This window comes from Lissotriton vulgaris, chromosome 7, assembly GCF_964263255.1.
Source record: "Lissotriton vulgaris chromosome 7, aLisVul1.2, whole genome shotgun sequence".
NCBI classification, from domain to species: Eukaryota; Metazoa; Chordata; class Amphibia; order Caudata; family Salamandridae; genus Lissotriton; species Lissotriton vulgaris.
The window spans coordinates 249,083,885-249,106,682 of NC_141695.1; the positions used below are offsets into that span (position 1 = coordinate 249,083,885).

Sequence of the window (22,798 nt, forward strand, 5' to 3'; positions counted from 1 at the left end):
TATTGGTCAGAGTTTGGTTAAGTTTTTCAGCATCAAGCAGCTTCCAATTTCTCATGAGGGAAGCAGGCCAGGCCATATTAGTTTGATGGCGTGCTGGTAATGTTAGGCAGAAGTGAATGAGATAGTGGTCTGACCAGCAGATGGGAATGGTTTCTAGCCATTTTAATTCGGGAATTTTGGAAAAAATGGAGTCTAGCAGGTGTCCTGCCTTATGAGTAGGCCCCGAATTAAGTAATCTTACGTTGAGTGCTGCTAGGTCATCCAGTAGGTTACTGCATGCCATATTAGTGGGGCCGTCGAGATGCAGATTTAAATCTCCAATTAGGATGAAGTTTTTGGAGTCAAGATGAAAAGGAGTGATATGGTTTGCCAAATTGGCCGCCCATGTGGTGGCATTCCCAAGGGGCCTATATATTAGAAGGCCTGAGAATGTGAAGTTAGGGTTCAGGGTGATTTAAAAAAATGCTGCTTCACAATCCGGGATATGGACTGACTCCAGGCTACATATGAGTTCACTGCAGAAGATAATAGCAATACCCCCGCCTACTTTACCCTCTCTATCTTTCCTGGCAATGGCATAGTTTGGAGGGAGAGCGGTTGCTATATCAGGGCCCGCGCTTTCGTGCAGCCACGTTTCCGTTAAAAATAGGACACTGGGTTTATTGTCTAGTAAAAAGTTAAAGATGTCTAGTTTGTGCTGTGGTAGAGATCTGCAGTTTACGCTATAGAAGGAGAAATCACAAGATGCATGTTTTGCCCGCTGAGACTGTGTTAGGTTGCAGGATCGTGGGTCAGGGTAAGGTTGAAAGTTGGTAAGAGTGAAATTACATTTAGAGCACATAGTGTTTCATTTCCATGATGGCGTTAGTACGGTGCAGTCTCTGTGTTTTGCAGGACGTAGTGCCCTTAGTTGGTCAGAGCTCATACCTGTAGTTTGCTGGACTGGTGGGGTATAGTTTCATGCCCCTTGCCCCGGCCTGGCCCGGACGGGCACAGATGGGCTGGTCTTAGGCTTGTCTTTGGCGCGGCTATGGTGCGGTCGCAGCACGTATTCGCTGCGCGTCATAGAGGGCATCCGGTTTATGTAGAGGACGGGATAGTCATCAGCTCCGGCTCTACACACTCGCCCAATCAGTGCCTGCCCCGGCCGGGAAGCCGAAAGAAGGAACCGCCCTGCACCCTCCACACAAACAAGCCTAGCGCTTGCGGTGGACCGGGGCTACAGGGGCGACAACTGCCTCAATGGTAAGTACATACAAATATATTTAAAAGTAAACACATGGTGCAATTACTAAAATCAATCGACGCGGTGCTTCTTAAAATAGTTTTCGCGCTCTGAACATCTGAACATGAAATCGTTACTTAGCGCAGGTCAGTAAGGACAGGCATTTAGCTTTCAAAGGAAGCGGTGCAATTTTTAGATCAATCACACAGCGAGAGTCGTTCTAGCAGATAGCGCTTCACCATACACTTCACAGCAGCGAAAGTTATCAGGGAGAGCAAATGATTAAAGTGGGCTTATGTAGAGGACGGGCTAGTCATCAGCTCCACCTCTACACACTCGCCCAATCAGTGCCTGCCCCGGCCGGGAAGCCGGACGAAGAAACCGCCCTGCACCCTTCACACAAACAAGCCTAGCGCTTGCAGTGGACCGGGGCTACAGGGGCGACAAGTGCCTCAATGGTAAGTACATACAAATATATTTAAAAGTAAACACACGGTGCAATTATTAAAATCAATCGACGCGGTGCTTCTTAAAATAGTTTTCGCGCTCTGAACATGAAATCGTTACTTAGCGCAGGTCAGTGAGGACAGGCATTTAGGTTTCAAAGGAAGCGGTGCAATTTTTAGATCAATCAAACAGCGAGAGTCGTTCTAGCAGATAGCGCTTCACCATACACTTCGCAGCAGCGAAAGTTATCAGGGAGAGCAAATGATTAAAGTGGGCTTATGTAGAGGACGGGCTAGTCATCAGCTCCGGCTCTACACACTCGCCCAATCAGTGCCTGCCCCGGCCGGGAAGCCGGAAGGAGGAACTGCCCTGCACCCTCCACACAAACAAGCCAAGCGCTTGCGGTGGACCGGGGCTACAGGGGCGACAGGTGCCTCAATGGTAAACACATCCTATTTTTTTTAAGTAAAATGAGGTTTATCTCAAAAACATATGATTTCTTTACTTAAAGACAATCACTGATATAGCGGTATGCTGCCCCAGTAGGCTACACCCCTGTTATGGCAAAGGATCATACATCATCAGTGATTTGGATTTTAAAGAACCTATGTATTAGTCCATGATTTATGGTCATAAAACAACGTGCTGCAATTTGTTGCCCAAATTCTTTGTTGCAACTGCAGTTAGGAGAGTGAAGGAAGCTTCAAAGTAGGTTGCTATAAAGTGCTGGCTGTATACAGAAGACTGAACCTGTTCAATCAGCACTTGATAGCTGGCACTGATAAAATGCAGGAGTAGGGGGTCCTGTTGTACCTCCACACATTTTCATAGTGTCCCTGTCTCTTTTGAATGCCTTCACTTCTTGACATTTTTCCAATGAACACCTGTTCAAACCTGAGGTATTCAACAAACATCCAGAACTTCCAATGTGGATTGTTTTGTCGTATAGTTGGCATCATTGGGGTCTATCATAAAAAAGAAAAATTTAAAAATATCATTAACACTGTGTGTCCAAAATCCTCCACGTTGTTCCTCTGTAGCCTCTGTTCATGTGAAACATGTTTATATTATTTTAAGTTGAAATCAAATTATTATATACTTTATTAATACTGTTCACAGTATATATTTTGTTCTGGTTATTAATATGTTTTCAAGACCTAACACATTAAAATCTGCATTGGACTACACATTTTTCAAGCAGCCCATCTATCCGTTTTTTGAGTGGGCTACTTACGAGGCATGTGTATGCTCAGATATGAGTCCTGTAGTTGTCTGTGCGCTGTAGTCACAATCTATGCCTGATAAAACTGGATAATGTCAGTTATTTCATGTGTTCAGTAATAGGAGTCCATAATGCTAAGTTTTTTAGGATAGCCAGTGACGTTTTAGAAAAAGTTAGAGGTGACTTGTTTTTGTATGGCCCAGCTTAGTCAAGAAATATGGCCGAGGGAGTAGCAGTGGCTTGTTTCAGCCCCCACTGTTTAGGTCTGGCTTGACAACTTTACCTATGTGCGAGTTCTCTTCTGTATAATCCATGAAGAATAGACTTGTTTCAGGCAGAGTTTTAAAAATAGTAAGTCACATCTTCGATTCGATCTTAGATTAGCTATATGGAGTCCTGAAAAAAGTAACATGAATCCCATACTAAAGAGAAAAAATCTATGAAATTCATGCCAACGCATTTAAACGGTGGTATCTCATAGTAAAGAGACTTGACTAACAGTTAATACATTTTACTCGTGTCTATAATTTGATTCAGCTTGTGCAATGTTTCGACTACTTACATATGTATTCAAATTCACTTTATATTGTGAGCCACACCTTGGTACTACACACATGTGATTGCACATTTGAATTATGCCACACAGTTATGTTAAAATATAATATTGAGTAAAATAAGATACCTGAAAGTGTTCTAGAAAAAAAGAGCCCTATTGAAGAAAGTGTGCCATCACCATTTTTATGAAACACAGATCGTTTGAGATCAGCATAAGAGGAAGCGGGAGTGTATTACCTTCCTAGGTGCTTACACTGCAAACTGGCAACTTCCAGTATTTTCCTTTCTTTAGTGGGGAACAGTAAGATCTGCAGTGACCATAGAGCAAATTAGCATATAAAGGTGGTAAGGTTGGACTGTATCTTGATTATAACTGGGGCCAACATAACAGAAGGGTGATGATCAAGGCAAATGGTTTTTTGAAAGAATTCTTCAGGCAGCTAGTGAAGCTGAATTCTAAACATAAAGAGATGAATGTGTCTCTGATGGCCAAAAATGTATCACTGTGACCCCTTCTGACCAAATCTCCTTGGAGCATCCAAAGATGAGGACAAGGGTCTTCTCAGTATCATACTTTAAGTCATTGTCTTACATATAGAAAGCCAGTGGTGTAAGACAGTTCTTGAATCGCTCATAATTCTACTGCACTGGATCGACTAAGCAGATGATTAATTGAATGTCATCCATGTAGGTCATAAACAGGAAGCCATATGTCCTAATGAGGTGAGCCAGAGGCGTAATGTGGGTATCAACCAAGTTCTGCATCAAAGAAGGGATGTCTGTGAGGCACTAATTTAGTTCTTGAGTAAAAATTGGAAATCTTCAGAGGTTGGGTATTACCTTGATGGTAAGAGGTAATCCAGTAGAGGTTATGATCCACAATCTCAATACTATAAAGCTGGGACAATAAAATGTCATGGTAGATCGTGTCAAATGCAGTAGAGATATAAAGGAGAAACAAAGCAGCTCTGCCGCCCTCCTCAAGCACCCAGTGTAGTTCATTCACTACTGATATCAAAGTTGATTTTAAAACAGTGGAATGGTGTAAACTAGAATAAGGTGTATCTAGTATGAAATTCCATTCATGAAAAGCAATGATTATTAGTTTTACTTCTTTACTCGAGGAAACCACTGTATGTTTTCAGGACATTAACACTTGGGTGGCTAAAAAAGAGAAATTATAAATTATGCTGATTCCAGGACAGAACTTGTCTAACCCCAGATTTAATATCAAATCCAAACATATTTCACAATGCAATTCTAATTTGGTGGATTGGATTAATCCTTTTGCAATACCACATGTGAAAAAAGCAAACCGTGTTTGATTGGAGATAGAACAATCAATCTATTGTCTACCAATGCAACATAATAAAATGGGATAACCTCTGAACGAGAGATCAAATCAGGATTCACAGAGCTTGTATATGTCAGTATCTGGCAAGCAGTCAACTGTATTGAAGATCTCCTTAGTATAACTATAGAATGAGGTCATGTATTTTCAATACAGGTCCCCTATAGTGATTCTAATATTAGTGTTATAGTTCTGAAGGGACACTAAACAGCTATGCTTTAAAGTTAAATTTTAGTACCTACTCAAACTACACTGCAGTCTTTTTTTACATTCAAACATAGTGGCCACAGGGCGTGCGTGGGCAAGATGGCCGCCGTGAGGTTGTGGTGAGAAGTCGCTCCAGACCTCTCTCCCCGGGACACCCTGATGGTTGTTGAATAGGGTTATATACCCCCTTATGGATCTGAAAATTTGGTTCCAGGCAGGTCTGTTCAGGGTTCACTCAAAGTACCCTGCAACTAAAGCACAAGTCAGCCGGTTATTGCTAAAATTAACCGAGTGGAGAGCAGAGCATTGTGCACAACTGGTGAGGATGCCGACGCGTGGAACTAAGACAGACAAAGATAAAGACAAGGAAAAAACAAAAGCGCAACAGGATACGCCAACAAACCTGCAAGGAGCGAGTGGCAGAGGCGTCCATGCAAGCGCAATAAGGAGTGGCAATGATGTACCCCCGGGATTACAACAGCGGGGACCTGGCGCCATACGAAAAGTAATACCCCTGGCTCAAAAGGGGAAGAGGATCGAGAAAACAGAAAAAGCGGGGAAAACAGAGAAGGCAAAGGTGCGTCCAAAACCAGATACACTGTCAGCGTCAGCAGGAAGAAATGATCGTCCCCGGCCTGGGCAAGACTCGGATCACCCCATCGAAGACACTGCTACAAATGCAAGACAGGGCTCAACCAAAGGGAAAGAAGCGGCATTCAGGCAGCCTACCTTGATGGAAGCGTTTACCCCCAGGAGAAACTCCCAGCCGGACACGGAGCTAACCGCGAGCAGAAACGTCCTCGAGGACGCAACAGCAGACGCTCCCGGCGCGGAGGCAGCGGTCGCTAGGCAACCCCGAGACTTGGCAGAAACACTCACCAGTAGCTACGGCGGCAGCGGAGGCGGCGGTAACGCTGAAGCCACAGCTCTTAAGGTAAAGCAGAGCAACAACAGCGGAGTGAAGGAGGCCAAAGGGCCGAGTAATAACTCTTTAACTTCAGACACAGGCGGGAGGCCATATAGACCCGGGTCAGTGGGAAGCGCAGACATGATGGAGGCGCTAATTCAATTAGAAGCTGAAATGAGTAGCAAAAGAGATAAAGAAATAAACAGTGAGGCCGGCAAAACCAGCATAGCAGGAAAAAGTGTTTCACTGACTGCAGATACAACTTTGGGTTTGGAGAAAAAAGAGGGAGCCTTATTAGAAGGGGAATGCTTCTTTTCAGTAAGTGAAGAAAATGATACTACCCAGTCAAGTGACGTCACGTCAGAGGAGGGGGAGGTAGAAGGAGAAACAAGCTCTGGTTCAAACTCATCAATGAAAGAAACCACGCAGAAAAAGAGAAGGGTAAAGGGTAGAAGGCATGGAGGAGTATTGGAATCACCCTCAGCAGGAGGGAAGAAGTTAGACTGGGACTATTCTGCAACATCGCAGACCTACCTAGAGGAAGGCAATTCTCAGACCTTAGGCAATACCCCCATGCCAGCGCAGTATCAGGCCCCCTTTGACATGATATGCTCCACACTCAAACACATGCAAGGGGAAGCAAGGACACAAAGCCGAAGGGCTAGGCAAGCCACAAAAATAATCCAGAATACCCTCAGGAAGGTTAACAAGCTTTATGAAGGCGTCGTCGAGAGAGTGACTGAGGTCGAGGAGCGGACTGGGAAGCTAGAGGATGATGTCAGGGGGTGGCAGACCTTCAAACTGGAGCAGGAAAAATTGATGAGTGATCTGCAATGGAAGCTGGAGAATTTCGAAAACCGCCAGAGGCGGAATAACATTCGCATTTTGGGCGTGGCGGAAGGAGCGGAGGGGGATGACATCATGCACTTTGTTGTTAACTTGCTAAGAGGAGCTTACCCCGAATCACAGTGGGAGTGGGAAAGAGAGATTCAACGAGCCCACAGATTTTCCTTTACCATCAGAAAAGGTCGAGGGGGCGAGGGGCAGGCAGCTCAACATGCATTGCCTAGGGCTATCTTGATTTATGTTGGGAATTACCTGCTCAGGGAGGAAATAATGGACAAGGCCAGACCTGACAAGAAAAGAACCTTTGAGGGAATCACCTTCTTCGCCAGGCCAGATTTCTGCCACGTGACGGTGGAGAGAAGATGGAGACTTAGGCAGCTTATTAAACCCTTCCAGGCCCTAGGCTCCGAGGCGTTTCTATTATTTCCTGAAAGGCTAAAAGTGGTTACAAGGGGCAGAACAAATATCTTCCTGTCCGAGATTAAGGCCCAACAATACTTGGAGGAGATTAAGTCACAGAAAGGGGGCTGAGAAATATAGAACTGTTAAACTCCAGGGATTTGGTAGGAGTACATGCGGGGGGTAAGCATGGCTAGAGGAAGATGCTAGACCTTGATATACCGCTGTTTGAATTATTGTTAAGGGGACAGCACACGCAAAATAGCAAAATACATAAGGGGAGGACATAGGGGGGGTCATACATTGTACAGGGTGATGGGTGAAGGGGGGAGATAGGAGCGATCCCCACAAGCTATTGCGGCTACACATAGGTCTTATGGACCTATTTGCCAGTAAAGAGGGGGAGGGAGCCAGAGGGGGGGGCAGGGTGGGAGCAGGGGGAAAGGGGGGTAAAAAGAGGGTTAAAAATGCAAAAAAAGTGAGGGAGGATGTAAGAATCAGCACAGGAAAGCACAGTTCAGAGCGCAGGGAATTCACATTTTTCAGTATGTACTAGCCAGAAGGATGAGGATACACAATAACTATTGGAGTCATCATCAAAGCAAAGTGTTAGATCGGATATGGTATGCAGAGTTGGTCAAAACTTATGATATATTTTAATGACTTGTAGGATTGCAACTATTAACATCTGCGGCCTCAATGACTCGGGGAAAAGATTGAGAGTGGCGGCACTGCTTAGGACTCTTAAGTTGGATTTGGTTTGCCTCCAAGAAACGCATGTTGAAGCTTCCAAGGGTTATCTTATAGACCAATTAGGGTTCTATGTACTGGCAAATACTAAGCAAGGGACGAGGCATAGAGGGGTGGTGGTACTAGGAAGACCCACTGACGTAGAGGTAATAAGGAAATCGGAGGACCAGTGGGGAAGGTGGGTAATATTGGAAATAAAATTTAAGGGAGAAAAATGTACCATAGTTTCTGTGTATGGTTCGACAGAAGATGATCCTGATCTTTTCCAATTTTTAGATACTGAGTTGGCACTATGGCCCGAGCCAATCATATGCTGTGGAGACTTTAATATTCATGATCCCAGTAGCTCATTTGTACAGACGGGGAGGGTATATGCAGGGAGAAAAAAGAGAACCCATAGGGCACTGTCAGATATGGTGGCAAATAATTCCTTAGTGGAACCATGGGTTAAGCTGAACCCAGGTATTGATGGTAGTACATTCTACTCGGCCCCCCACAAAGTACTTGTTAGACTGGACTTTTTCCTGATCTCATCTCCCCTGTTATCAGAGGCACAAATAGAAAAACAACCTCGAATTGTTTCGGATCATAGTCCTCTGATTTTAACCACTAGATTGGGCCAGGCACGGCGAAAAGAAATGCAGTGGACATTCGATAGAGCCCTTTTGAAGGATGAAGGCTATAGGGCCTACATGACAGAATGGATTAGGGCCTACTGGGAAATTAATAAAGGTACGGCCCCTGTGGGAGTGGTGTGGGATGCCTTTAAGGCTGGGGCACGGGGTGAGACAATGAGCTATGTGTTTTCAGCCCAGAAAAGGACACAACTTAAAATCAACAAAGTTTATCAAAAGCTGATAAGGGTTGAGGAGAAATTGGCGCAGGATTTAAAAAACAGGGCACCAATAGAAGAACACCTGCTAAAAATAGTGGCTCTTAGGGCGGAGGCGGCGGAAAGTATCTAAAAAAAAGCAGCAGAGAACTATCTAACTAAGAGGGAAGCCGTTTACGAGTTTAGCGAGAAGGTAGGCCACTTATTAGTAGTACGCACCAAACAGAGACTAGCAGCATGAGACATTGTGGAGATTATGGATAAGAATGGAATTATGGTCACTGAAACAACTGAAGTAAGGGAAGTGTTTAGGCAGTTTTACGAAGAATGATATACTAGAGGCAGTGAAGGAACAGCTAGTGAGGTTGGAAGCTATTTAAGTGATATTATCCCTCCGAGGGTATCTGAGGAAGAGAAGGATAGGTTGGACTCCCCTTTTACTCTGGAGGAATTTCTTACGGCATTAAGCATGTTACCTTCGGGTAAAGCAGCTGGCCCAGACCAGCTCCCGGCGGAGTTTTACAAAGTATTCTATCAAGCTGTGGGAATTGAAATGTTTAATGTCATGCTGGAGGCGCAGAAGGGGGATAAGATACCTGAGTCATGGGGGAAAGCGGATATCATTGTTATCTTAAAAAAAGGGAAAAATTCAACACTCTCAGGGTCATATAGGCCTATTACACTGATGAATGCAGACACTAAGGTCTATTCCAAGATTTTAGCAACAAGATTGGCAGAGGTAATAGAGGGATTAGTAAGCCATACTCAGCATGGGTTTATCCCTGGAAAAGGCACTACGCAACACATTAGGCAGGTGATTACAACTTCTGACGCAGCGGATGTCCTGGGGACTCTATCGCGGCACTTTTTTTGGATGCCGAAAAGGCGTTCGATAGAGTCTTCTGGGAATACTTATGGCAAACATTAAAATGGAATGGATTGGGGAAGAGTTTTATAACCGCAATGGATTAGAGTTAATAGAGGTAAATCGACAGCAGTTAGGATTGAGAGAGGGACTAGACAGGGTTTTCCATCCTCCCCATTACTATTTGCTCTCTATCTGGATCCATTGATAAGGAAAATGGAAAGCAATGAAAGGATTCCTCCAATAAGGTTGAATGGATGCGAGGTAAAGACTCTCACCTACGCCGACGATGTGGCTATTCTAACACCCAATCCCAGCATGGCCATAGGGGAAATTGAGTCCGAAGCTCAAAGATTTGGGCAAATATCTGGGTACAGCCTAAATAGTTCCAAAACTCAAATAGTATGTAACCAACATATTGTGTTCAATGATCAAAGAGTTGTGGACTCAGCGGTATATCTGGGGGTTGCGATCACAGCTAATTTAGACTCGTTGGTACAGAATAATCTAGCGCCCCTGATGTCAAAAGTTAAGTCGGATCTGGATCGAATGAACAATCTGCATTTGTCGTTAGTGGGTTGCACTAACGTTATAAAAATGTTAATATTGCCAACATTTTTGTACTTTTATAGGACAATACCGTTATTTTTTTTAGATAAAATGGTTTAAAGATCTTGAAAAAATGCTGAACAGATTTATTTGGGCCCATGGTAAGACCCGTAGGGCATACCGCTTTATGTCTCTGCCTAGAGAGAGGGGAGGTTGGGGGTGCCCGATTTCAGATTATATTACTGGGCATCTGCACTGCAATATATGCGGGGACTGATAGGTGGGGGCGGCTTAGACCCTAGAACAGCAAATGATTCATCCAGGATATACTCCATTGTGTTGGGACCGGAGGTAGAGAATTCCTTCTTCAAATGTATTGACTTTGCATATTTTAAAAGAACTAGATTCAAGCCAGTCCAAGCCGCAATTAAGATTTGGAATGCAGTGATGAAGAGAATTGGACTGGGCCGATACAATTGGTATACAAGGATGCATAAAAATATGTCCCTCCCAATGCAGATTTTTGGTGACAGTACAATGGCGGGCTGGATGGAGAAGGGGATAGTACAGATTGGGGATGTGAGGAATACGGAGGGGGTGTTCCAATTTACAGAGCTAATAACCAGATTCGGATTAGATAGGATGGATCTTTTTAAATTTTTGCAGGTTAGAAGTTTTCTGGGGAATAAGCAGGGTGGGAGCGTAGGGTTTACTAAGGTAGAAATACTAGAGAAAATAAGGTTAGGGGTAGACTGTTCTATACGGTGTTTTTACGCAAACTTGTTAGCAGGGAAACCAGATGATATGGACAAGTACAGTGAAAAGTGGGCAGACAAGCTGGAAGGTGAGGCTAGTTGGTTTAAAAAGTCACTGGATTTAGGGCAAACTCTCCTATGTTCAGCACCACTGCAATCACAGCAGTATAAAACCCTTTACTCATTATACTTCACCCCTGCAAAGATAGCAAAATGGGGGGGTAGTGTAGGCATTACATGCCCAAGATGTAGTTCCCTTGATGCAGACTTAATACACTTATTTGCTGTATGCCCGCAGATACAAACAGTGATAAAAGATATAGAGAAGTTTCTTGATGCCACTCTGAATATCCAGATTACCTTAAAACCCCCAGAAATATTGCTAGGGATAGTCACAGATACTAATGTTAATCAGAGGGAGTTTATTTTTGTTGCAATGGCAGTTTTTAGGCTATGCATAGCCGGGGCTTGGCTGGACAAAAAACCCCCAGCAATGCAAGTTTGGCTGTCTAATCTTTTATCAACTTATAATTTGGAAAAAAATATCTACGCCCGGAAAGGTAGAAAAGGGAGAAGATTAGGGTTAAGGATATGGGACCCTATTATAAGATGGAGAGAGGGCCTGGGATTGAGGGATTAGGCTAGGAAAGTTTGGATGAATATATGTGACATTTGCTATATTAATTTGAGTTGATATCAATTTATTGTAATAGGTAGGATGCTTTGATGAATTTTGTGTATGATGTAATACGTTATATGAATTTAAATGTATCTTTGGAGAATGTACAATGCAATGTGTGAACTGTGCAATGATGAAAATAAAAAAATATTTAAAAAACAAAACAAAACATAGTGGCCACAAGTTTCATAGAAAACCTGGGTGCTAAATGAAGAGAACGTGTACTGTGGATTGGCTTTAGATTTGCAATACCTCAAAGAGATTCAGGGGTTTATTATCAAGCCCAATTTCGCCGCTTTAGCGACCGTTTTCGGCCAAAAAGTGATGATTTATATATTGCTCTATTATCAAGAACACGCTAACTGGTGTTTCCTTGAGGTAGCTCCCGTCTTTTCTCCACTTTGCATGTCAGCGATATTTATCGCCAATGACATTCAAAGTGAGCGTTCCTCACTAAAATGACATGAATACTGTCGCTAACACAACCTCCCTCTATTATCAATCTGGCCCCGGACCCGCGTAGCGATAACAAAAGTTGAGCTAACCGCGATTATCGCTTGTTACTAATGCCTGTCTGAAACCTAACTTACCCATCTTGTCAATGGGAGGTGGATTGTCAGGCTGAGTCCGCACTTGCCTATTATCAAGCTTTGCAATAGCGCAGTGAAAATATTGCTTGTTTTCTTGCACTATTGGTAGATTTCGCCACTATCACTTGATTTTGCATTGCCTCTAAGATAAGAGTTCATAATAAAGCGCTATCTCGGCAATGAAATCCAGCCATAGGAAACAATAAAAAAACAGTGCTAAGCGCGCTTTGCGATAATTATCGCAAATTGTTGATAATATGCCCCTCAGTCAGTCATGTTTTAAGAGTGATGTTCAAAGCCTGCATTTATGTATGATGTGGGATAGAGAAGAATTAGTCAAGAGCGTGGCAGACAGCATCAAGATAATTTGTTCGCTCAGGCTCTGGTATGCTCTGGTAAATATAGTCTGCTGTTGAGATGCAGTCTTAGTGTTGTGTTTTAGCAGCCAATTGAAGTTAATCAGCTAGTAGACCAAGAAAGGGAAATGATAACCGACACTCGTAGGTTAGATAGTGAATACAAAATAAGATATATTGTGTAAAGCTGGCCTATAAAAAATGAAGTCTATTCAAGGGTGGATAACATTTCTGTTAGCTCCTGCATAAATGATAAAGACATCCAAGCAGCCCATGTTGTAGTAACCTCAGCTATTTAAAAAAAAAATAAGAACAATTTCATATAGAACAGTATGAGTGGAAACAGGGTGGATTTCTTGGTCTACTACCCTTAAGGCTGCAACCATGATTCTCAAGTCCACATTTGTAAGTCAGTTATTACCTCATCTCACGTGTTAGTAACGGCACAATGGTTTTTGAGTAGAACTGCAGCCGCAAACCACTGAAATATTGCACTCCAAGGTGAAATTGGGAAAGAATGATGCTATTGCTCCGTTTCCAAATTTATTGTAGTTCAAAAGATCTCATTTTCTGACTTTTGCAAATTGTAAAGTATCTTTCGTACATTACAAAAATACATTTTGAAAACCAAGTGATACTGTTAGTTCAGTAGGTTTACCATCGCAAAATCCTTTGCATCCGGCATGCTGTATGGATTGAAATTAGAACATACATTTTGTCAATTTTGATGTGGATGTCCTTGTTCAAAGAATGCCTGCGAAATGATGTGGGAAGATGCATTTCTCTCTTCAGAAGCACCTAGGGACCTGGGTCACGGAGATTTAACATCACTGTACCATATGTGTTAAATTTACTGTTATTATTGATATCATATGTTCATAACAATAAAGAGCACTTCTGGGATTCCATTAATCCTGAATTTGGAAGAGATTTTGCTCCTAATGTTTCCATGATTCAAATGTGTTTGTGTTGTTGCAATTGTTGTTGTCTTGAAGGATTTCAATGTATTTATATGTCTTCCAATAACGTGTATTATCTTCTTCCACAGAATGCCCTGAGAACCAACATATGTCAGATTGTGGGGCTGGTTGTCAAATACCCTGTGAAAAGCGAAATAAGAATGAGCCATGTAACAGGATGTGCGTCCCTGGCTGCGTCTGTGATGACGGGTACATTCTGGAGCATGAAGGTTCTCACAACTGTGTTCGGAAACAGGATTGTGAATCCTGTCCAGAAAATACCTATTTCAGTCCCTGTGGGAAGAAGTGCCAGAGAACCTGCGAGAACTACAAACAAGAACATATTGCCTGCGTCATGATGTGTGCTCCTGGTTGTGTTTGTGCGAAAGGATTTGTCTTGCATAAAGACAAGTGTATTCCCGAAAGTGAGTGTGAGTAGACAATATTCCTACAGAGAGCTCGGTTAGTGAAAGAAGGAAGCACATTACCCCTGATTTTTTAGGTTTCCGAGAGCAAAAGCCAAGCTGCACATCTAGCGCCTTATCTTTCACGTGTATGTAGCCTGTCTAGCAGCTTCTTCTGCGCATATAACTCCCTAGAGCTGGTGCGACCACTATCACCATACAGGGAATCGCTAGAGTCGGGACAAATTATGAGCGTCAGTCCTTTGAATGGGGTGCACTGTCTTATAGGCAAGGGTGTGCAAATTACAGAGTGTCGTATACTCCTTCTGGTTAAGAATTGCTATGCAATATCCATACAATTGGAACTCAGTATTTAAAGCAGAGATTATGACATGAGTCTTGTTATTTTCCCTTGTTAGATTTTATTATGATTTTCTTGATGAAATCTGTAAATGGAAAAATGGCGGTACTGTAGAAAAAAGCACACTCTGGACAAATACTTTATATGGTAATTGCCACACTACCCACAATGCTGATTCCTGTGCAAACCTTGGATAGGTGGCCATGGGCAATGTTTAAACATTCCAACAGAATAGAGATTGCTCCCTCTATCATCTCCAGGCACCAAACTGTTGCTAGCAATCCAGATGTACTATAGTGGTTCCCTGCTAATAGTTTGCACCAATAGTGTTTTAATTGCTATTTATTTTAATCAAGTTACTTGAATGGAATTTGCTTTTTGTACTGACAGTTCGATTAATGTGAACCAATACAATACCCACTTTGACCCTAAATTTCTCCCTGCCCTCAATTTGGTTAGAGCCCCGATAAAAGTGTATTATTATCTTTGAAGTTGTTTATGGTTCATTGTGTTCTTCCAAACTCAACCCTATTCACTATTCTAACAAGTTTATTGTATAGCTAAATTATTTGAATGCATTATGTTTAAATTAATCGCATATCAACTTTCTGAACTAATGGTAACAGTACACAAATATGAGTTACAGACAAGAAACTGGTTATGGCCTCTGCACCCACCTAAAGGGGGCATCAAGATTTACCAGACTAACTTTAGCAATCAAAAGCTGATAATCAGGCTGTTTGCAACCGCGAAATCGGCTGTCAGCATGTACCAACCCTATTTTGCGATTCAATAACCTATTACTGACTTTCAAAATAGGGTTTGTGAGTTGGTATTTGGATGGGTGTTGATTACAAGCAAGTCACTTTTCATACGCAACCTTGCTCCATTAAGGGCATCCCTTTCTAATAGCCAGGCACATGGTCATGTATGAATCTTCTGCGACCGGAATGGGGTCGCAAAACATTCATATATTACTGACTCAGTGAAAGAGGTGATAACCCATTTGTGAGCGGGAAGGGGTCCCCGAGACACACCTTTCTCTTTGTAACTATGGGCACCAACATTTTTTAAGAGCCAGCAGTGATCCCAGCGGCCACTGCCTGATCTTAAAAAAATTTAAAGTTAGCTTCTAATTTTTATTTTTGAAATGCATCCCGTTTTTCTTTGAGGAAAACGGGCTGCATTTGAAAAAAAATGCTTATTTAAAAATCAATCCCAGGCATGGTAATCTGCCTACCCCAGCTGCCCCATCCCTGTAATTACATGCCATTCTTAATGGGTCTCAAAGTTTGACCTGCCTCATGAATATTGATGAGGCAGGTAAATTGCGGCCACATTGGGAATCGCTAAACGTTTCTGAGACACATTTGTACATTTTATTTTGTGAGTCCCTAATTTTAAGTCGCAAAAAATCATAATTAGGGGCTCTCAAAATGAAATGGTCATACATCTAGCCCTATAGTCCACTTCATTTTGCGGATCTCTACTTGCCAGTCTCAAAAAATTGCAAATAGGTACTCAGAAAATGTAATGGTTGTACATCTAGCTTTAGGTAACCATACAAACTTAACAATTTTGTTCACACGAGAATCTCTCCTACTGAGAAAAGAATATCAAAATCCACATTATTCCACTTTGGAATGTTCAAGTGGAATGGATTTATTATAAGAATTTGTAAACATTTGCTCTGCTTCAAAGCACTAACATCAATAAAGATTGCATATTAATCAAGATGTCTACAATGTTCTTGTTGTAATGTTCCCCAGATTTAAATAAGATTCTTGCAGCCATCAATAAAATAAGGTTTGTCCCGAAACTGCAGAGAAATGGGTCAGGAATTATGCAATGGATATCATTACATCAGCAAAAACATCATTTGTGTCAACGTTCGCCATATGTGGCATCTCTTGCTGTCATGCCCCAAGTAAAATTTAAGGGGCGTGGCCTGCTGGACCAGCTCATCAAGACTGTGAACTCAGTGAGGCTCTGGGTGCATCGATGACAGACAACCCAACTCTTCTGATTGGTGCTCATGTTGAACTATTACTGTTGTTTGGAGAAGACTGTTTATGAAATTCAGGGCCTCATTTATGGGTTTTTTGCCGCAGGGCAGCAGGCCTTCCTGCTGCACTGCCCTATATCAAATAAAAAGGGCAGGATGGCACTATATCTGTTAGATATTGCAGATTCCTTTCGTTTTCCCCTGCACTGGTGCTCAATGGGCTGCTGTGGGCCAACGCTGGCACCTTTTCACCATGGTGCACAAGTGCCTGGGTTGAGGAGATGATTATTTTTGTGCAGGAAGGTTTCCCTTCCTGCACAAAACCTATTAGAAAAGGCTTTTTCCTCTTTCTATGCAGCACACAGAGAAAGAGGAAAATCGAGGAGAAATAAAGATATAACTCCTCGTTGTGTATGTATGTATGTAGCAGATTTATAAAGCACAGGAATCACCCCCGAAGGGGTATCTCCGCGCTGCCGAAGAGCAAGAGTCAAACAGGCACAGACTAGCACAGCTTAGACTTTGAATAATTCCTTCTTCAGGAGTTCCCTGAAGGGGATGTGGCTGGGGCATTTGTGTAGGTCCTCCGGTAGGGTGATCCAGTATTTCGAATCCAGATAGGCCACAGGTTTTCCTCCTGATTGGATTTTCCTAACCCCTTGCCTTGTTATGTTATGTTATGTTACTTATGACTTTTATAGCGCTCGGCTACTCGAAAGAGTTTCCCGGCGCTTTATTGACAGCCTGAAAAAGACAAACACAACACAGACATTAAAAGAAAACGGGGTCAGCAGGAAGAGGGAGTCTAAGAGGCAAAAAGCCAAGTTTTCAGGCCCTTCCTGAAGGCCAGCAGATTTGAGGTACTGCGCAGTGTCAGGGGCAGAGAGTTCCAAAGCTGTGGAGCCCGGGACATAAAGGAGCGACCTCCGATACGGGCCTTTTTCACACAAGGGACAGTAGCAAGAAACATCGACTCTGATCTCAGAGATAGTGACGGACAATAGAAGGCGAGCCTCCTTTGAAGGTATTTAGCCCCCGGGCATAGAGGGCCTTGTGTGCAGGAGTTAAGGCTTTGAAAACTATCCGCTTCCGGATAGGCAGCCAATGAAGAGACTGCAACAAGCCAGAAACTCTGACTCGCCTGTGCAGGCCAAAAATGGCTTGCGCTGCTGCATTCTGGACCACCTGCATCCGTTGCAGGAGATATTCCGGCAGGCCAAGATATAGGACGTTGGAGTAGTCCAATCTTGAACCAATTAAGGCCTGTACCGTAGTCTTCCTATGGTCCTCAGATAGCAAAGGGAAAAACTTCCGAAGCATACGGAGGAGGCCAAAACAGGTGCCGGTGAGTGCAAGGATCTGAGATCTTAAAGTCAGGCCGTTGTCAATTTTGATCACCAAATTCTTAGCCAACTGAGACGATCGCACCGGAGGAGACATGTCAGCGGGCCACCATACCTGCCAGTCTGGATCGGATTGACAACCGAAGAAGAGTACCTCCGATTTATCTGAGTTGCACTTGAGGCTGTTCAGTTGGAGCCATTCGAAAATAGCCCCAAGGCACTCTCGGATACTCTCTCCATCAAAATCCTCTCCTTTCCCACAGGTAAAGAGCAACTGGGTGTTGTCGGCATAGGATACGATCTGGGCCCCGAAAGACTCAGCCAATGCCGCCAGAGGGGTCATAAAGATGTTAAAGAGAGACGGGCTCAACACAGAGCCCTGCGGGACTCCAACTCCCAATGGCGGCATCTTAGCAGAGCTGAAGGAGGCCCACACCGTTTGTCAGCGGCCAGCCAAAAAAGATCTAAACCAGCTAAGCACCGTCCCCCTCAGACCGATCTCATGAAGTCTGACAAGCAGAGTCTCATGGGAGACGGTGTCAAAGGCAGCCGACAAGTCAAGCATTATCAGCATGGCTCTGTCACCCGAGTCCAGCGTCTCCTTGATGGCTTCGGACACCTCCAGCAGGGCCGTCTCAGTGCTAAGATTAGGGCGAAAGCCCGATTGAGTGGAATGAAGCAGATCGTGTGATTCCAAGAACTTGGAAAGCGCAGTGTGCACATGCTTCTCCACGATCTTTGCCACTGCAGGAAGGAGAGAAATAGGCCTATAATTGGCCAAGACCTCGGGATCTAAACCAGGCTTCTTAATAAGGGGAATGACCATAGCCTGTTTCCAGGCCGGTGGGACCACACCCTGGCTCAGAGAGAGATTCAGGAGGGGATTCACCAGCGGATTTACCACTGCCGCCATCTTCGCCAGAAATTTGGCCGAACATGGGTCGAGCGGCGAACCCGATTTAAGATTGGCCATGAGTGTCAATGACGAAGAAGCTGAAATAGGCGAAAAGTCTGTCAGGACTGACCCTAGGGGGACCAATAGAACTGGTCCATCCTCAGCACAAGGGGAGACAACAACCGGCCTCAATGGAAAAGAGTCCTGAATCAGCTTAATCTTTGTTATGAAAAAGCTGGCGAGATCCGACTCCCATGTCTCGGTGGGGGCGGACTGGGTCGCATTCGACCGTGGGGCGATGAATTCCCTAACGATCGAGAAGATCCCTTTGCAGGAGTTAGAGGCAGCCTCAATCCTCCTAGCAAAGTAACTCTTCTTCTCAAGGAGGATATCCCGATGGTAGGCCTTGACCATAGTTCTATAATCGAGTCTGGCTGCAGGATCATACTGAGCCCGCCAGGCCCTTTCAGCCACCTTGCATTGCCTGCTTTGAAGCAAGCAGCGCTTCAGTGAACCAGGGAGCAGAAACCCGTTTAGGAAGCAAACGAGGAGCCCTCGAAGGGGCCAAATCATTCAGCCTGTCCACGAGCCAGGCCTGCAGAGACTCCAGGTCCCGATCTAAAACCCCCGTGAGAGGGCAAGGGTGTTCGCGCAATGCCTGCGCCAACATTTCTGGGGTCACCTGATGGTATGCCCTCGACGCTAATCCTTGCTGTCTGGGGGCATCGCTTTGGGGTTTCTTATTGCCCAGTATATGGAAATTGACCAACCGATGATCTGTCCAAAGGACCGGCAGAAGTGCCGTTAGCTCTATGGGGGCCGTAGAGAAGACCTGATCCAAAGTATGGCCTTTATCATGCGTTGGTTCAAAGAGATAGGGGGCTAGGCCCAGAGGGGCCGTAATATCGGAACGTTTGATCACATCTGGGTCCGAAGCCTCATCCATGTGAAAGTTGAGATCTCCAGCCAAAATACAGTGGTCAGCTCTCAAGACCAACGTTGACATGGCAGACTGAAGCTCATCAAAAAAAGAACCAACTGGGCCAGGGGGTCTGTACACTAGCAACCCTTTCACCGCCTGATGCGGCGCCAATGATAAAGAGAAGGCAAGGGATTCAGACCCTTTAATAGCCTCAGTGGGAATAATTGAACATACAACAGATTTCTTCACCACGAGTGCTACTCCTCCGCCCCTCCCTTCCAGTCTATCTTGCCTATAAATATTGTATTCTGAAGGGATCGCCATAGCGATTTTGGGATTGGAGGAGACTCCTAACCAAGTCTCTGTTAGCATCAGGCACACTGGTTTTTCGGTGGTCAGGAGGTCAAAGAGCTCCTGAGCATGACTGCGCACTGACCTGGTGTTTAACAGCATACAGAGATGCTTCACAGTATCCGTCTCCCGGTTAGGGAGTGTCCGTGGAGCCTAGCCTGGTGACCAGCCGCAGCCCGGGCATCTCCTCTTACCCCTGTGGCGACCAGGGAACACCTTAAAGCAGGCACACAATACCTTTTGTACCTGAGACCACCTGAGACGACGATTTGGACAGTAAAGTTTGTACTTGTCTGCCAGATAGCTTGGGCTCGCACCATATAAAGCTTTATGGGCGAGACAGCATAGCTTACATTTAATTCCCTGGCATATAGGGAGCCAATGGAGAAGTTTCAACAATGGTCCAGGGGAGGTGCAAGGTGCTTCTTTAAGGGCCAGGCATGCAGCCACATTCTGGACAATTTGCAATCTGCTAAGCAGTGATAGGTTTGCAGCTACCAATAAAGCATTGCAGTAGTCCAGGTGACCAATAATCAGAGCCTGAATTAAGGTTATGCGTACAAAAAGGGGCAGCCATAAGAACACTCTATGCAGAAGGCTCAGTGTATGGTAGAAGGTCCCTACGGTGGCCAAAATTTGATCCTTCATAGATAACTGTGCATCCAGCCGGACCCCTAAATTGTTTGCCTCAGAGGTTGGAGAGGGAGCAGGTCCCAGCACTGTTGGCTACCACTCAGGGGACCAGGCTGGTTGTGCAGTGCCAAATAACAACATTTCAGTTTTTTCGGCATTTTGTTGTAATAAATGTTCAGTTATCTACTCTGATATGGCTAACATTACCCTAGCAAAGCGCTGATCAACTAACTCCATGTCTTTGTCAAAGGACAGAAGTAGTTGCGTATCATGCGCATAGGAGAATGGGGTAAAGCCATACTCCCGGATGACTTTAGCAAGGGGGGCCACATAGATGTTAAACAGGGTCGGGCTCACACAGGAGCCCTGGGTCATCCCCTTAGTTTGGGATCGGAAAGGGCCTAGGTTGATGGTCTGAGAGTGCTGGTCTAAGAAGCTTACAAACCAGTCAAGAGCTTGTCCCTGCAGACCGGCCTCTCTGTCGCAATATCAGTTTCTGATGAGAGACGGTGTCAAATGCTGCTATCAGATCCAACAGTACCAACAGCACTGCTTTATTATCTTCCAAGGCCAGTTTGATATAATCAGTGACCCAGATGAGAGTTGTCTCTGTGGAATGTTTGGATCTGAACCCAGACCTCGAGGGATTTAAGATGCAGTTGCCATCAAGATAGTTCATTATTTTGGTATTAACATGACTCTTCGCCATCTTGCTCATTAGTGGAAGGAGCGAGATGGGTTGGTAATTGGAGAGTACTTCGGCCGGCATCTGATCTTTTTTCTTAATAGGAAGCGCTTGGGCGGCCTTCCAATCCTGAGGCAGACTACCTTCACTTAAAGAGGTGTTCAGGATCTCAGCAATAGGGGCGGCCAGGAAAGAGGCAAGGAGAGCATATTTGTGAGCGGGCATAACATTCAGAGGAGATCCAGATTTAACATGGCTGTCACCTGCGAGACCTGAATAGGATTAAATTGATTCAGGCCTCCACCTAAGCTTTCAATCGGTTCATATACAGGATGAAAAGGCAGCACATGATCAGTGTTTTGGGGAAATTGAATGTAAATTAGGTTGATTTTGTCGTCAAAGTACACCGCTATACTGTCACACAGCTCCTGTGATGAGATAACCTGTTGGGCGCATGCAGTAAGATTGGTGAAGGTGTTCAGAACTTTATAGAGAACCTTTGATGAATTTCCTGCCTGATTTAGTTTAGTTATAATGTGAGCTTTACATGCTTTTTTCAAATTCTTATGGTAGGTGGAGAGTGACAGTTTAAATTTAAGCCTTTCACTTTCTGGTTAAGATTTACGCCAAGATTTTTCTGTTTACAACTAAATTTTTAACTGCGTAAGTCAACAGTGTACCAGTCTTCACTTTTTTCCAAGAGTTACTAAGCTGGTATGTCACAGGAGCCAACCTATCTATCACCTCACTCAGGGTATCGCTAAAGGCCCTAAGTTTCCTGGTGACATTCATATATTCATTAAAAAGTGGTGAGACGTATACTTTACTACAAGACTCACACGCGACTTTATGCCAGTGCCTTTGAAAACTGATCAGGAGACGTGCACTAACTAGGTATTTAAGGCAGCTGTTCATCCGAACAGGAATAATACAGTGGTCTGACCACATCAACGGGCAGTCGGTATCAGCAACAATAAGGGAAGAATTAGTGAACATAATGTCCAGTGTGTGGCCAGCTGAGTGTGTAGCCCCAGAATTTATCATACCTAAGCCTAGAGTGGACATGTCGGCTAAGAAATTCGCCACCTCTATATTCTCCTTCTCTTCATTATGGATATTGAAATCTCCAAGTAACAGGAAGTGTTTGGAAGTGATAACGTGAGGGGCAATTTTCTCCACTAATTTCGAATTGAAATCTTTTAGTGGCCCAGGAGGCTGATAGATGAGAGCGCCCTTTAAATTTTCCTGGGGTGTCAGCACAATTTTAAATATACACATTTCCATAGTGTTATCTGGGATGGAGTCAATCACTGTAACTTGCAGTGCCTTTCTGTAGATTATAGCACCCCACCACCCACTTTCTCTGCTCTGTCCAACTTAAGAATCCAATAGTTCTCTGGGAGGACTAGAGCAATATCAGGCATGGAGGTGGGTTTTAACCATGTCTCTGTAAGGAAACCTAGATCAGGGGCTTTTGACAGACCAGATCCCAGAGTTCGGTAGCATGTTTAGGTAACGAGCGTACGTTAGCCAGGAAACCCTTCCAGGAACGCAGTTAATTAGAAAAGTGGGGACTATCTTGACTAAGAGTAACCCCCTCTGTCGGACTTTCACTGCAAGCATTGTTATCTTGTGTATCCAACGTATTGTTATAGCAGTTAAAGTGACAATAAAAACAGGCAAAGGGACCTCCAGGATGAATCAT

General features: G+C 44.1%; 1 protein-coding gene across 1 annotated transcript in view; it reads left to right on the forward strand.

The window, feature by feature from the left end:
- The window catches only part of LOC147701310 (venom serine protease inhibitor-like), a 49,592-nt gene extending 34,842 nt beyond the window's left edge, over window positions 1-14,750 (forward strand). Inside the window, exon 2 of the mRNA XM_086930031.1 lies at window positions 13,584-14,750. Coding sequence (XP_086786157.1) covers window positions 13,584-13,933 — 350 coding nt within the window. The 3' untranslated portion in view covers window positions 13,934-14,750. The remainder of the gene's footprint in view (window positions 1-13,583) is intronic.
- The last annotated feature ends 8,048 nt before the right edge of the window (window positions 14,751-22,798 follow it).